We start from the raw sequence: 14,395 nt of genomic DNA, 5'->3' as shown, positions 1-14,395 counted from the left end.
GAGTTGAGGGTGGGGGGCTGTGGCTTCCAGGGTCAAGACACTCTACTTTCCTGTGGCGGAGCACGCATACACTCACGCACAGCATGACAAACCAATAGAAGTACATATACCCTTAGCTGTGGTTGTGCACTCCCTGCCCGCCTCATCCTCATTTCCATCACTGTCAACACACTTGCTGTTGAATCACTGCCTCCCGTCTCCTGGATGAGCAGCTTTAAGACCTTTGAGCTTTACACTCACTAATGTTTGGCACCATCGCAAAGCATCAGGTGCTTAAACAGTCATTCCAGCCCCGAGGTCGCTGCTAAGCATTCACACCCAAGGGCCTGCCAGCTTCTTCTCCCCTTTGACCCTGCAGACCTTTGGGAGCTGCCTGGGGTCACGGTCAATTGTCCCACAAACAATAGAAGTGTAGCTGTGATAGCACAGAGACTGTATAACCTGAGTTAGTAAACTGTGTTTCAAAGGCAGTGGAAGGAAGGAGTAGACCCTGAAAGAGGAGGATGTTGACCCTGACATCAACGTTTTCTCATCAAAAGCCTCTGTATTGGCTTCTACATGAGTTGCAGGCTACGTAGTGTTACTAGCATATTAGTGTTTCTTTTATGTCTATCAAGGCATGGTTCCATTTTGATTTGGGCCACTTTTTAACACAGGGAACTGACAGTGTAACCTCTGGGCACTATCCTCATTGTCCTATTTAGGGCCAGTCCCACCAACTTTCAAGAAATCTAATGTTAAGGCGCTGGCTCAAGGGAGACAAAACATAGCTGCTGAATTGCTGAAAGTCAGGGAAAGGCTGGCGGAAAGATTTCAAAGAGCTTGCTTGCAGAAGGCGCCACAAATAAGCTGATGGTGGCAGGAGGTGTTCAAGATTAGTGGCAAGACACTTCTAAGAAATAACATATCACACATGCATAAGGAATATATGGGAGCCTGTTGGTGGGGTCTTAATTGTTGCTTTCCATGATTTCAGACTTAGAAATACCTCCTTGACTTTATCCTTTCGAACCACACACTGGCTCCCCACATCAGACTGTAAGTTTATAGAGTGGCAGTATTACAGTGATTAGAGGAGGTGAAGTGGAGCAGAGGGGGTGATGAGAGGAGGAGCGAACTAACTAGCTGATAAAGCAGTTGTCCTCCCTTGTCTCTGTGCTGTTAGTGTTGTTAAATGTGAATGACAGCTATTGATGGATATGTAGCTGACCTGCCCCCCTCTGTCCATCACGTCATGTGTGTATGTGTGTGTGTTTCTACATGGGCCGTTGTCTATGGGCATGCATGTGTAGTTTTTTGTGCATTTGCTCATCTCCATGCACACGCGTATCCCCTTGCACTGGCACTTGTGTGCATATGAAGGCTTAGTGTGGAAGGTTTTAGTGCGCCGTGTGGCTCTCTCCTGCTCTCTCATGATGGTCCATGGGGAAATCAATCATCAGCTGTCCTGTGTGGCTGGTGACTGTGCATTCTCCAGGAAGGAGAGATGAAGGGAAGAAGGGAAGTGAGGTAATGACAAGTGTGCTTATTACCTAATCCACTTCAACAGGGTTAAAGTCTCCCACTTCTTTTACTGTCTCGCTCCGTCTCTGATTGTTCATTCCACGGTTCCAAACACACAACATATGGCACAATATTCTCTCTAGTTCTTTTCCTCCCTCTCTCTGACAGTAACAGAAGGAAACCAAACAGCTCTCTATTTGACAGGATAGTGTGGAGTCGATGACTGCCTACGTCAGTGTTGCCCTCTAGGTGTTTGTCTAAATGGAAGCTTAGTCAGGATTAGTTGGACTAACAGCAAACATCTTTAGAGGCAGAGAGGTTGCCATGTCTGTGCATGGCTGCGCATGTGGCTGGAGTACAGTGCCCATATGTTGTAAATCCTTCCCTCAGGGACAACACATGCAGGCCTTCTTTTACTGCTAGAAAGTGCAAATTCTTAAGCTTTTTAACACTTAAACCCTCCTCTGATCTCTGAAAACCTTATGTTTTATAAAATATCAGTTGCATCTCAGGCTGCCTGTAGAAAACTGTTGGAAATCAAATTGGATTTGAAATACCTAAATTTAAAGCAGAACTGAACTTTCACATCAGGATGTATGCAGGCAGGCACCAGTGTGCCTTTCCTCTGGCCTGCAGTGTCATAGCAGCATGTGGTCCAACTGCCCTATAGCACCAGTGTAGAGCCTTTCAACACCACCACCCCACTGAGAGAAACATGGGCCTGAGAATAGAAACAAGCCCAACAGGGGCAGCCAAAAACATGAGACAACTGTCACATGGGAATTACTTAGTCACAGTTTATCGCAGAATTGCATATACATAATTTGTATGCGTTTTTGTTGGAAAAGCTATTTACACAAATATGAGGAAACGCACAAACACACAGATGGAGGGGAGCAAGAAAAGTGGGATTACTGGAAAACAGAAGTGTGTGAGAGGGAGGGAGCACTGTAACAGTAGCTCCCCACTACCAAACTGCCAGCTTCATCACCCACAGGAATAACAGTTGGGTACATACAATAGCCTTGTGCATAAAGACTCACAAATAGCACACCAAGAACTATTGTAAAGCGCAACACATGGGGAGAAGAACCCTATAACACTTTCTAACATCCCGAATGACAATGACGCATGTCAGCCTACAAGCAGATTTACTCCTTTCAGCACTGTTGCATATGAATCGGCCTAAAACAGGAGCCCGGCAGTACGTCAGGGGTTAAATAGTTCAAACAAGAGCAAGGAAATAATGTTTTTTTTTAGTTTACTTTTATATATAGATATAGATATATATATAGATAGCTAGATAGCTCGATAGATAGATAGCTCGATAGATAGATAGATAGATAGATAGATAGATAGATAGATAGATAGATAGATAGATAGATAGATAGATAGATAGATAGATAGATAGATAGATAGATAGATAGATAGATAGATAGATCCCATGAGACTTTAGGCTCACTTATACAGTATATTTGTTGATGGGTTACTTTAGGGGTTGCTGGGGGTTATGTGGGGTGTGTGTGTGAGTGTGTCAGGGGGCAGAGGGACAAAATATGTTGCCCCATGGGACCACAGTGGAACCTCACACCAGCCCCCACAGAGAAGGATAAGGCCATCTGCCCTCCTTGCGCATCAATCCCACCTAGAAGACACACACACACACACACACACACACACACACACACACACACACACACTGAGTGCTGGGCAGCAATATGGAGAGGCTTTGCAGACAGTGTTTGATCTGCCTTTCATCCACTCAGCTGCATGCGGGCCGCTGAGCCTCTCTGTGTGTCTCCTGCTGTACTGTCCGCTGTCCCAGTGGAAATCACCGGCAGATAACAACAGCTCCAACCTGAGGCATGAATGGCAGGACACAAGCTGATCAACCTCATCTCTCCACTGAGGGAACAGGAGGGGGCACAGCTCAGTGGCTCCATTCAAACTCAAATGACTTCACTCAAATGTTTCTTTAAAGGCAGAAGACAAAATGCCACTGTGACGTGAGCGGGCTAAAACTAGATAAAATGAAAGTAGACAGTAGAAAAGAATAGACCAGAAATACAATTACAGCGCAGCAATAAGCTGCTCCAGACTCTACAAGGGAAATAAATGTATAGTTTGTACAAGAAGCACTACAACAAAGACATGGTAGTAAAAGTCTAACTAAACCACTTCTGCAGTATTTTTAACATATTTTCTTGATTATGAAGTAAAGGCATGATTATCATGTTAAATTAACAAATTGCATGATTCTTAATCAGGCAGATCTTACAAATCTAGAGTCGTGAATAGACTGATTTTGCTTGGATGGTTTTCAGAAGGAAGAGACACAAAGAAATGACACAGGAAGATAAATTGCTAGAAAAACCCAGGGTGTGGATCCACTCTCAGGGCGTTTTAGCCTAATGCACTAAAAAGTGTCTTTATCCGCGAAAAAACTAAAATTCATTCATCTTCATCGTGACCGAGTTTCCATGTGGTCTGAGGAGAATGGAGGCACAGATGGACAGAGAGCCGGTGTGGTTATAGTTTATGAGTCCACTCAGCTGAGAATCTGAGGCCTGTGTGGAACAGAGGCTGGCCTCAACATCAGCTGGACTACAGCACAAACACATACACACACACACACACACACACACACACACTACACTGACAGCTATTAGCCAATCAATAGAAGCTAATACATCAGAGTATTTGACCACTCAGCTCCACCAGCTTAGCAGAGAAGGAGGAAGAGAAGACAAGAAGAGAAGAGAAGAGTAGAGAAGACAAGAAGAGAAGAGAAGAGTAGAGAAGACAAGAGAAGACAAGAGAAGAGAAGAGAAGACAAGAGAAGAGAAGAGAAGAGAAGAGAAGAGTATAGAGAGATCTATCAATCATGCTGTCTGAGCAAATGCATTTTATAAGCACACAGGTGGCCCTGAATGTAAGATATCCCTGCAACAACAATCTCTTTATATCAATAGACATTACTAATTGATCGTGGTATCAAATTCAGTTGTGGCCACATTTATGGATGACTTGAGTGTTATAAAACATCATACATTGTTTCGGAGAGAGTTACGACCACTTTCTTCAACCTCAAAGGGAATTAAGCCAGCAAACCATAAAACTCCAGCTCTCCTATCATTAATATCACATTAATATAGAGATTAATCTGATGGATAGCCCTCCAGAGGCCCTGTTAACTTGCCAGGAGGTTAAGTGTGAAATCAATCCGTATAAACGACCTGGATAAAAATTCTATCATGCTGGAGCCTCGAGTCCTAAATCAGCCAATCAAAGAGGTGCTAGTAAAACCAGTCTTTCAGCACAGCTCGCTAACAATCTCAGTATTTCAGCTCTGGCAGCTCATTCTCCTTTTTTCTCCGTCTGTCTTTCTGTTTGTCTTTGTTTCTGGTCCCATCCTTCTCCTCCACCCCTCTGCCCCTGGAAGGCCACAAAGGGGAGTAGCCTCTCTTTTCACAGCAGGGCCCTTGTGGAGGCTCGGGGATTGTATACAAGGGAGGTGCAGGTCCAGTGAAGGGTGATCTACACTTGTTCAAGCATCCATATTTCGGCTATTTGAAGGGAGAGGGAGGCCGTTTAACACTGAGGGAGGAGGTGACCCCTGACCCTGAAGGCTGCTGTCCATCCGTTACTGAAAATAAACAGAGAGGCTGGGCAGCATTGCTGCTCTCTTCCCTGCAGACAGCCAGGAATAATCTACAGAGAAGAAGAGCCAGAAGTCAAAGCCTCAGCCTTTTATCATTCTGATCTGGTGGCAAAACAGCAAGATTTCAGATCTGCCTCATCTTTTATGCTTTAGGGAAAGGCACGCTCACAAACCTTTTTTTTCTTGTCCCATTTTGCTTTATTTCTCTTCTGACACTCACTTAACACTGTCGCGGTTGCTCTGACGGACTACACGCCCTCAGTGTGAAGTATGTTGGCCCAGGGGTTAGAGGTGACATAACAGAGCACTGAGACAAAGGCTGGACACTGTGTCATCTGTCAGACCCCATGCTGCTGCCACCACCGGTGCCAATTGGGGCTTTCCTCAAATCAAATCTATCTATCTATCTATCTATCTATCTATCTATCTATCTATCTATCTATCTATCTATCTATCTATCTATCTATCTATCTATCTACCTGTCTATCTATCTACCTGTCTATCTATCTATCTGAGGAGAACACATGTGGGACAGTTGGTGACAGTGTGAGGGCAGATGTCAGTCACAGTGAGCCCCTTTGTGTGCGCAGCAATAGACCACCGTACTGCTGCAGTCTATTGTCATTCATTTGGTCCGGTGGGGTCTGTTCATTCTTACTGTGAGCATGCGGTCTCCAATTCATCACGTGGCTACACATAAACACAGCAGACAGTAGAGGCATACAAAGGGACACATGCACTGACTGGACTGACGCATTATCTGAATTATTTAACAACTTTACACTCGTTTTAAGTGCACTGGTGGACCCCTTTGGAGAGAAGGCACGACTAAATAAAGATACAGATATGACTGATAAATGTGGCTTCTACTTGATTTCACTAAAAAGCTGGATTGAATAAAATTGCTCTCATTTTTCTCCTGCATTTAAATTTCTTAAATCTTTAAAATTGTAAATCTTTCAATCAAAAATATCACATGTACAAATGTTCTCTAAATATCACAGATACCAAAAACTCTTGCAGTCTAAAGAGAAAGTTTGTGCTGTCTTCTTCTAGTTGTAAAACCATCATTATTTGCTCTCAGCAGAGATTCAATTTGTAAATAAACCCAAACCAACCATCTTGTTTCCATGCGCTGATTTTTTATTTGTTAATCATGAAAAAGCAGACGCTCATAGAGAACAAACGAGGACACTTTCGAATGCTTTTGCAGCCTGACATTACAGTAAAAAATATTATCATAGATTATAAATTAAGAGAGGGAATGACATTTATTTTATACACAGACAGGCTCAAATCTACAGTGATAAAAATAGCTTTGCTTTTCAAGCTTAGTCGATCCAAGAAAACCCAACATAATGGTAATAATAATAATAATAATAATGATAATAATAATAATAATAACAATAACAATAACAATAACAATAACAATAGTGATAATAAAGATAATAATAATGATAATAATAATCTGTATAATAAAAATAACTGTTGTTATTACTATTATAGAATCACATTGGGTTCACAAAACCATTACAGAGTGAAAGCTTTGAGCCACAAAACAACAGACAACACAAAATATTTTAACATATTATAAATAGATTTAAACACATTTTTGCCAACAGTTTAAATTATGATAAGCCTATTTAAATAGACATATTTTAGAGCAACATTTCTTTTTTATCTTAAGCAGCATTTACATAAAGAAAAAAACAGGAAATCCTACCTTAAAGGCCTTGTTTATTTATCTCTCATGGCATTACCATAATGTTCCTGTATAGTTTCAGTCTTAATTGTGATATTTGTGGGGGCTAAAATCCTCTAAGATATTACACAGGGTTAGAGAGGCTCTCTTCAGGATGGACTGAGTACAGTTTAGCTCATGTAGACTAGTTCCAGGGCCGATATTCTGGATTTAAAACTGTCAACCCGGCGTAAGGAGGGTTTTTCTGGATTTTTGAATTGTCTTTCTCTGGAAAAACGGAGTCCTCCTGTAATCCGGTCCCTGGAGGAGACGGAAGAACTGTGCTGTCCAACATTTCTGCAGAGAGAGAGAGAGAGAGAGAGTATCAGTAAATAAGCAGCTTTAAAGGTGAAAGCAAAGCAAGATTTTCTGCCTACAATATTTATTCTTCAGAATTGACAGGCTGCATTCTTAAAAAACTTTCATTTACACACATCCAAGTATGTGATTTCCACATTTATGGCAATAATATATCTGTTTCCTAGAGGTCATATTATGCGATAATAATAAATGCTATTTATCTTCTATTTCTTTCAATATTCGATAGTTTACATCGAATATTAAACACTGTTTACAACCTCGGATTTTATCCACAGAATAAACCTCTGTTAAGCCTCTAACTCCCATTATAACGTTGGAAAAATTAAAGTCTTACTGCTGTGATTTTTCATGTGGTGCTGAAGCTCCCGGTCCTCCTGAAAAGTAGCCCCGCACAGGTCGCAGCAGTGCGGCTTGTCCTTGACGTGGGTCCGCCGGACGTGGCTGTCGTGGGCGGCGTGGGAGGCGAAGGCCTTCCCGCAGTGCTTGCACTTGAAGGGCCGCTCTCCGGAGTGCTGGCGGATGTGTGTGCGGAGGATGCTGGAGGCGGTGAAGGCCTGGAGCGGAAAAACGCCCGGTGAGTATCACAATTTCACCTTTTCCTTATGCTAAAGTCAACGTTTTTGGCAACAAGCAGGACGGTGGAGGGTTTTACCAGCAGTGTAGAAAGTCAAAAAGTCCGGTATTGGTCTTTTTTTTACACCTTACACCTTTATTTTAATGTCTATTTAAATAAGCTAATTGAGCTAATGTGGCTAAAGCTAACGCGTCAGCTCCAGCAGATGCATTTAAGGCAACAGTTTAATGACTTTGTGTGATTTAATTAGTTTTACATTTTTATTCTTGTTGTTTTATATTCAGTTTTCTACGAAAGCCTCAGATAACCGTAAGCCTGTGGTCTCTACCTCCACAGAAGCAGAAAGGAGGCGAAAGAGGGTTTAGGTTTAAAGCAAAGACTGCAGGTTAAACAAAACCCTCTCCGGGTGCATAAAAAGGGGGAGGACATCAAGAGAGAGAAGAAGGAACAAAAAAAGGAACTTCTGCTCATTCCGGGGCCGTAAATTAAAAAGAGGAGTCTGGGCAGACAAAAGGGTGGGTGTACATCTGGCCATAATTAGCATGTAAGTGTCTCCGCGGAGCAGAAACTGTGGTGAGGGAGGAAGTGGTGAAGGGATCCAAAACGGTGCTGGAGGAAAGGAGCGTAGAAGAAGAAGAAGAAGAAGAAGAAGAAGAAGAAGAAGAAGAAGAGAGGGAGATGGAGGAGGCCTGCAGGTCCTGCACTGATAGAGCCAGAGGGGGGGGGGGGGTAAAAGCCAGTCACACTTCCATTAGAGAGAGTGTGGGCCGGAAACAAGGACATTTTTCTAAATTCAGATTTTTTAAAATTCAACTATGTGGTCACAATAATAATAATAATAATAATAATAATAATAATAATAATAATAATAATAATAATAATTTAGTACATTTCCGCTTAAAAGAACAGCATAATCACCTGATGAGCTCCTGCCCCTGATAACTGTGGTACAGGGGCTGAACAGTCTAAATGCTGTGGCTCCTCACCTTATTGCAGTAGACGCACTTGTACGGCCGCTCTCCAGAGTGCACGCGCATGTGTTTGTTGAGGCTGGAGGACTGTGAGAAGCTCTTCCCACACACAGAGCACTGCGGGTCAGACAGACACGAGACATCAGCAGGAGCCATTTCAATTTGTACATAGAAATATTTTCATTTAAATAAAGATTATTGGGTTGTGCTTAATAACAGAGGATTTATTTCTTGTGGCTGTTTTTTTTTTAAATAACTAATTTTGTTGATGTGGTTTAGTTGTGATGCTGCAGGCTGTGTGGTTAACACCAATCTTACAGTAAATATGTTTTTTCCACATTAAAACCTGAAGCAGCCGCCTGTGAGTGACCCTGTGGGGAGCTGTTCTTTCAGCACCACGCAGACTTCTCACCTAGTCACTTCTTACCTTGTGAGGCCTGTGTTTTTCGTGAACGTGCAAAATGTGGATCCTCAGTCTGTCTCTCTTCTCGAAGGATCTGTTGCAGAGGTGGCAGGGGAACTTCCTGTCGCCCTGGTCCACGCAGCGCGTGTACTTCAGATGCTTGTCTCTGTAGTACTTGTACGCGAACACCTTCCCGCACCTGTCACACTTGAAACCCTCACCAGCATCTGGGGGGAAACATGAGAGAGAGTATGATTAGTGTTGTGGTAAAACTAACCAAACGGGCGTGTGGTTAGATCTAAAGGGAGATTTGCTGACCTTCAGCGGGGGGAACCACGCTGTCCTCCTCTCTGGGGTCCTTCAGGGTGAGAGGGATGCCGAGGAACTGCAGGTAGCAGTCTCCATACCACACCAGCAGCTCCTGTCCGGGCCGGATCTCTTTGCAGGCCTCATAGAAGATCTGACCCTGGACCTGCATGGCTGTCAGGTTCTGCTCGTCTGGGAAACGGGCACACTTCACCAAAGACATCCAGTTCCCCGATCCTCCTCTGCCGTCCACAAAGTGACTCAGCCGGCCGTGTTCAAACACCTGGAGGAGGAGGAAGGAGGTGTTTTTGTATTAGATAATCAGAGTCATTTCCCCACTGGCTGGACAGATCTTTGGGAACAGTTACAACACTTTACCTCCCACATCAGAGTGTTGTCGTCGTAGGTTTTAATCTCGCTGGTGTTGACCAGTCTTCCCTGGAAAGGTCCGAAGCGCGTCCCTTTGGGGATGCTGCTTCTGTCTGTGAAAACTCCGCGGTGGGAGACGTCCCCCCAGGCCGCCTGGAGGACGGTCAGTCCTGCAACACGGTGAGCAGACAGAGAGCGTCAGGCCTCAGCCGGACACACAGAATTACAGGCGATCTAAGGGAGGAAAGTGTGCAGGGCTTACCCTCTGGGAGTTCAAGAGTTTCTGTGTCCAGTGGGAGCGCGTGAGGGTCAGACACTGGAAAAGACGACAAGCAAATGAGCGAATAGGAAGTAAAACTGGGGCAACATGAGCAGGTGAAACAGGTAATAATATTGTCTCAGATCCAGAGTCAATAGACACAGATGTCTTTGACATGTGCACCAGTAAAACCAAAGTATGCAGTTTTATCTTTTCACACATCTAAATGAAGATCCAATAAGTTGAGCAGCAGTCTCACCTGACTTCTCGGGCAGAGCCACCCCTGATATAGCGTGGCCCACGCTCCGCTCCTGGCTGCTGGAGTAACCGTACAGCACCATGAACAAGTCATCTTCGCTGAAATTATAAGACGTGCGCGTTTTTTCCGGCGACGGCTCTGCGCTCCGGAGGCGAGACAGACTCTCTTTGGGCGGTGAGGAAGAGGAGGCGGAGGAGGACCTTCCGCTGGGCGGGCTGCTGAAGTCCGAGGACAGCGGACCGGCTGCGTGCTCCGTCACCACCGCAGCCAGCTCCTCCGGCCTGGAGTACAGCGGGTGTCCGGGCAACATCTGGCTCAGGTAGGGGATGCCGGAGGCGCTCAGCATGTGTTCGTGCAGGACCGAGGCGTGGTGGCCGCACTGCCCGAAGAACGGAGGGGCTCCGCCGGGCAGGCTGAGCGACAGGGACGCCTGGGTGTCCGACACCAGGCGGCCGAGGGACTTGAGCGGGTGGAGGAGGCTGTGGGTGCGCGGGAAGACGTCCATGTAGTGGTGGGGGCCGGGGAGAGGGGCAGGGTAGAAGCCCCGAGCCGGACTGGCCTTCAGCATACCGGCATGGTAGCTCTTGTCCTTCAGCACTACTGGGATGCTGGACAGGGACACAGACATGGCAGCGCGGAGGTGAAGCAGAGGTCCAAATGGAGGTGGTGGTCTGTCCTGCTGTGGATGAGGGAGAGAAGAGGGGGGTGGGTGAGGAAGTGGGGGTGAGTTATAAAAGTTTAATGCAAGAAATCTAAAAAAGGAAACATGGCATCAAGAGAGGGTGACCACACCTTAGTGAATTATTTTGAACTGAGTGAGCCTTTACTTTTGTTAATTAACTTGTGCAGTTTCCCCTAAAAAACAAGTGTAGTAAATTAGATCAACTTAATTAATGAGAGTCAGGGACACTTTATTTCCCCCCCAATTAATTTAACAGTATTTTAACCAATCTACAACTTATGCAATAAGAACACCCACATATGGACTGCTGGAGATGAAAATATTAAGCAGATATTGAACCAAGCTATTGCAGAATACGCAAAAACCAATCCACAGTGGAAGCAGAGAGCCGATTTTGCAATATTTCCAGCTGAGAGGACACACACACCAGACACACACCAAATGCTCATCAGCGGCTTTAATACGGTGTGTTCTTTTTGGGAAGCGTTTACCAATCAGCCAGTAAATAGAGAGACAAACCAGGGTCATGACACTCATTAAAGAACAGTCGGCCGGAGCAGAGGTCAACATTAATGAAGCTTTTTTATAGACTTTACAATTACCGCAGGCCCACAGTCACTGCAAAGGAAGACATCAGCAGGGAGCAAAATGTGGGCTGTAGGGAACCGATCAGGGAAATAAAGCATGGATTTATGATTTAACAGAAGAGAAATGAAAAGGAACGAAGACAGGAGTGAGCCATGTTCCTGCGTAATTGAAATGAAAAAAATGGACAATTGTAACCCTGTTGTATTTTTTAGGAATACTACATAAACAAATGGGCCTGTCACATAAAAGAACGAGTTACCATTAACTAGAAATATACAACAAAGGGCTGCTGCAGTGTGTTTTAATGAATTGCAAAAGAAACTCACCTTGTTGAATAAATTGGAGAATGTTTCACAGTGAAGTTGTCTCTGTCATGTCCGCAGGCTTCAGTTTAAGCAGAGTCCTGTGCAGGAAATGACAAAAAGGCCAGCAGGTCTAAACTTCAGGGTGCTGCAGGAGCCTCTCTCTCCGTCTGTATGTCGGTCTGTGGTCATCTGAGGGCACCAGCACTGTACACACTGAGGGCTGCTGGTGCTGATGCTCCCCAGCACCTCCTTCCTATTGGCCAGCGGTCAGCTCGACCTCATGCATCTCAATCCCCAGCAGGAGTACATTTCTCAGGCGACCCACCCCTTTAACTTCTCCACACCAGCCTGCTTTCTCTAATACAATGAGAGAGAGGACCCCCCCCCCCACAGACACACACTTGATACGACTTTATGTGAGGAGACCCCCAGCGGAGTGTAGACATGTGTTGTTGTGACTGTGGTGAATTAGGAAGAGAGAAAAGACTAAATAGGTCTAAATAAGCGTTTATCTGCTGTATCTCTCCCTCACTGCGCCAAACTTCATTGAGAAAATTAGTAAAATTGAAACGGATCTCTGTGAATAAGTTGGTATAGTTAAGACCGCACATTATATGGATCTGATGCTTTTCTTTGACTGTTCTGGCGTATGTATTATCTTTTTGAGTTTTGTGTATTATCTGTATAAAGGCTTATGTAAGACATTAACTTTACAAGGTAGTTTAGGCTGCAGGCAAAATGCTGCTGTCACATGAATACACGAAGAGATCCAAATAGGTTTACTGGTGCTTGTATTCATTACGCTCTTGTTTAGAATATTTACATGCACACAAAACGAAAAAATAAATATAATCCTCATTTATGCCATTTCTAATGCACTGGTATCGTTAAATTCAGTGTTTCACTATTAAATTGTATTTACTTTAAAACTCATATTGCAGTTTAGCCTCTTGTGTTCTGTATTGAATTTACAGTGAAGTCATTAGTATGCTAAGTCATAAGGTAAATTCAGTAACAGGCTGACGGTGACACATTGATCACTTCCTTGTTCGTTTGTGGCCGTTTTAGTCCATAAAAGTAACCAAGATGCATCTTGGTGCATTTGTGCACATTGGAAAATAAAATGAAAAGTAAACGGAGGCCTTCAATGTATTTTTTTTTCTTTCCTGAAACCTCCGTCTCTCTTCACACCAACCACATGAAATAAGTCACTCGATATAATACTGCAATAACAGAATTCTTTATTTACAAGGCAAATAGCATCAGCGAAGCCATATTAGTTCACAACTTGCATAACTGTGGTTTTAACTTCTCTTGTATATCTAATTTTGCATAAAACGCTCACACACACTTGGGATACAAAGATGGATGCGGGTATACAGTGTGATTTCCTGTGAACAATGCAGAAAAAAAAAATAATATCACGGGAAAACACAACAGTAAGCTTTCTTCAGAAAGTCCATATAGTATTTTACATATTGCTTCAACATCCCAGTGCATCATCTTTTCCATACAAACAGTGAGGGAGGAGGAAATAACAGAGTGTTAAACCCAACACAGAACAGAGAGCAAAGATGAGGGACAGTTCAGCTGTGGCCGAGTCTCCAGCAACCGCGAGGACTTCAACGATGATGCACCCATTCAATATTGTACACAGGTCATTATACAAATTTATACAGACAGCGGTGTAATGTACAAGAACGAGAACGGACGAAATCTAAGGCATTATGCTAGGGTTTTTAGCATTTCAAGGTTGCATCTTAGCTCTAAGAAATTGGCAGACAATACAAAAGGGCATTAAAAGTTCTTCAAAACCATAAGTTAAAGAGAAAAAATATTTTCGTTTAGTGGGTCCAAAGCCTGGATATTTGTAAGGGGCAAAATCATTTATTTGCACCTGTCCTCATTATAAATGCTAAAAAATGCATTGCTACCACATGGCTTTAAATCTTTTCAAAATCTTGACAATCTTTGGAAATTTGCAAAGGGCTGTGAATCATTCTTTAAAATGGCTCAAAAGGCTTGTTCTGCACGACTGTATGATACAATCAAAACAGCACTTATCAAAACGCGTGACCGCCTGTAGGCCTGCAGCAAAACAACTGCAGGACATCTGCAACGATGACAAAACCATGACTGCAGACTTCTCCTGTCCCGAAGTTGACTTGCTACAGCTTCAAATTTCATGTAGAACTTAGATTAAAAAGACAGAAGCAACAATGGGCATCTTCCTACCTAAATGCTGAGAAGAACATGTTGACAACACACACCATCAGTCACATCCTTAGGCCTTAAATGACAATACATTCAGAATGATTCTCTTCCAGTTTTATGCTGCAAAATCTACTTCAGACCCTGTTAAGTGACATCATGAATTTCTTGTTTTCTGTGGGCCTCAGAGGTGACAACTAACAGGCCATCTCTCACTATGAAAATAAAAGCTGGTAGAATTC

The 14,395-nt window shown here is 43.7% G+C and overlaps 1 protein-coding gene across 1 annotated transcript; it reads right to left on the bottom strand.

Annotated features, from left to right (window-relative positions):
• Nucleotides 1-7,050: 7,050 nt before the first annotated feature.
• Nucleotides 7,051-10,995, bottom strand: prdm14 (PR domain containing 14). The gene is made up of 8 exons (XM_070853413.1): nt 10,368-10,995; nt 10,112-10,165; nt 9,859-10,019; nt 9,493-9,763; nt 9,199-9,401; nt 8,787-8,888; nt 7,561-7,780; nt 7,051-7,202 (listed from the first exon to the last, which is right to left on the bottom strand). The coding sequence occupies exons 1-8, from the start codon at nt 10,993-10,995 to the stop codon at nt 7,051-7,053; spliced, it is 1,791 nt and encodes a 596-aa protein (XP_070709514.1).
• Nucleotides 10,996-14,395: the final 3,400 nt, after the last annotated feature.

The sequence above is a fragment of the Pempheris klunzingeri genome, chromosome 21 (genome assembly GCF_042242105.1).
Source record: "Pempheris klunzingeri isolate RE-2024b chromosome 21, fPemKlu1.hap1, whole genome shotgun sequence".
Classification (NCBI taxonomy): domain Eukaryota; kingdom Metazoa; phylum Chordata; class Actinopteri; order Acropomatiformes; family Pempheridae; genus Pempheris; species Pempheris klunzingeri.
The sequence above is the reverse complement of the archived record's forward strand: the minus strand, read 5'-3'. Positions and strand labels throughout refer to the sequence as shown.

What these genes read in the sequence shown, in the direction of transcription:
- prdm14 (XM_070853413.1), bottom strand. Translation starts at nt 10,995, where the DNA reads ATGTCTGTGTCCCTGTCCAGCATCCCAGTAGTGCTGAAGGACAAGAGC. An exon ending in GGCTCTGCCCGAGAAGTCAG is followed by an intron (nt 10,166 to 10,367) that starts GTGAGACTGCTG and finishes CGTCTTTTCCAG; the next exon opens with TGTCTGACCCTCACGCGCTC. An exon ending in AGTGCGTCTACTGCAATAAG is followed by an intron (nt 7,781 to 8,786) that starts GTGAGGAGCCAC and finishes TTTCCGCTCCAG; the next exon opens with GCCTTCACCGCCTCCAGCAT.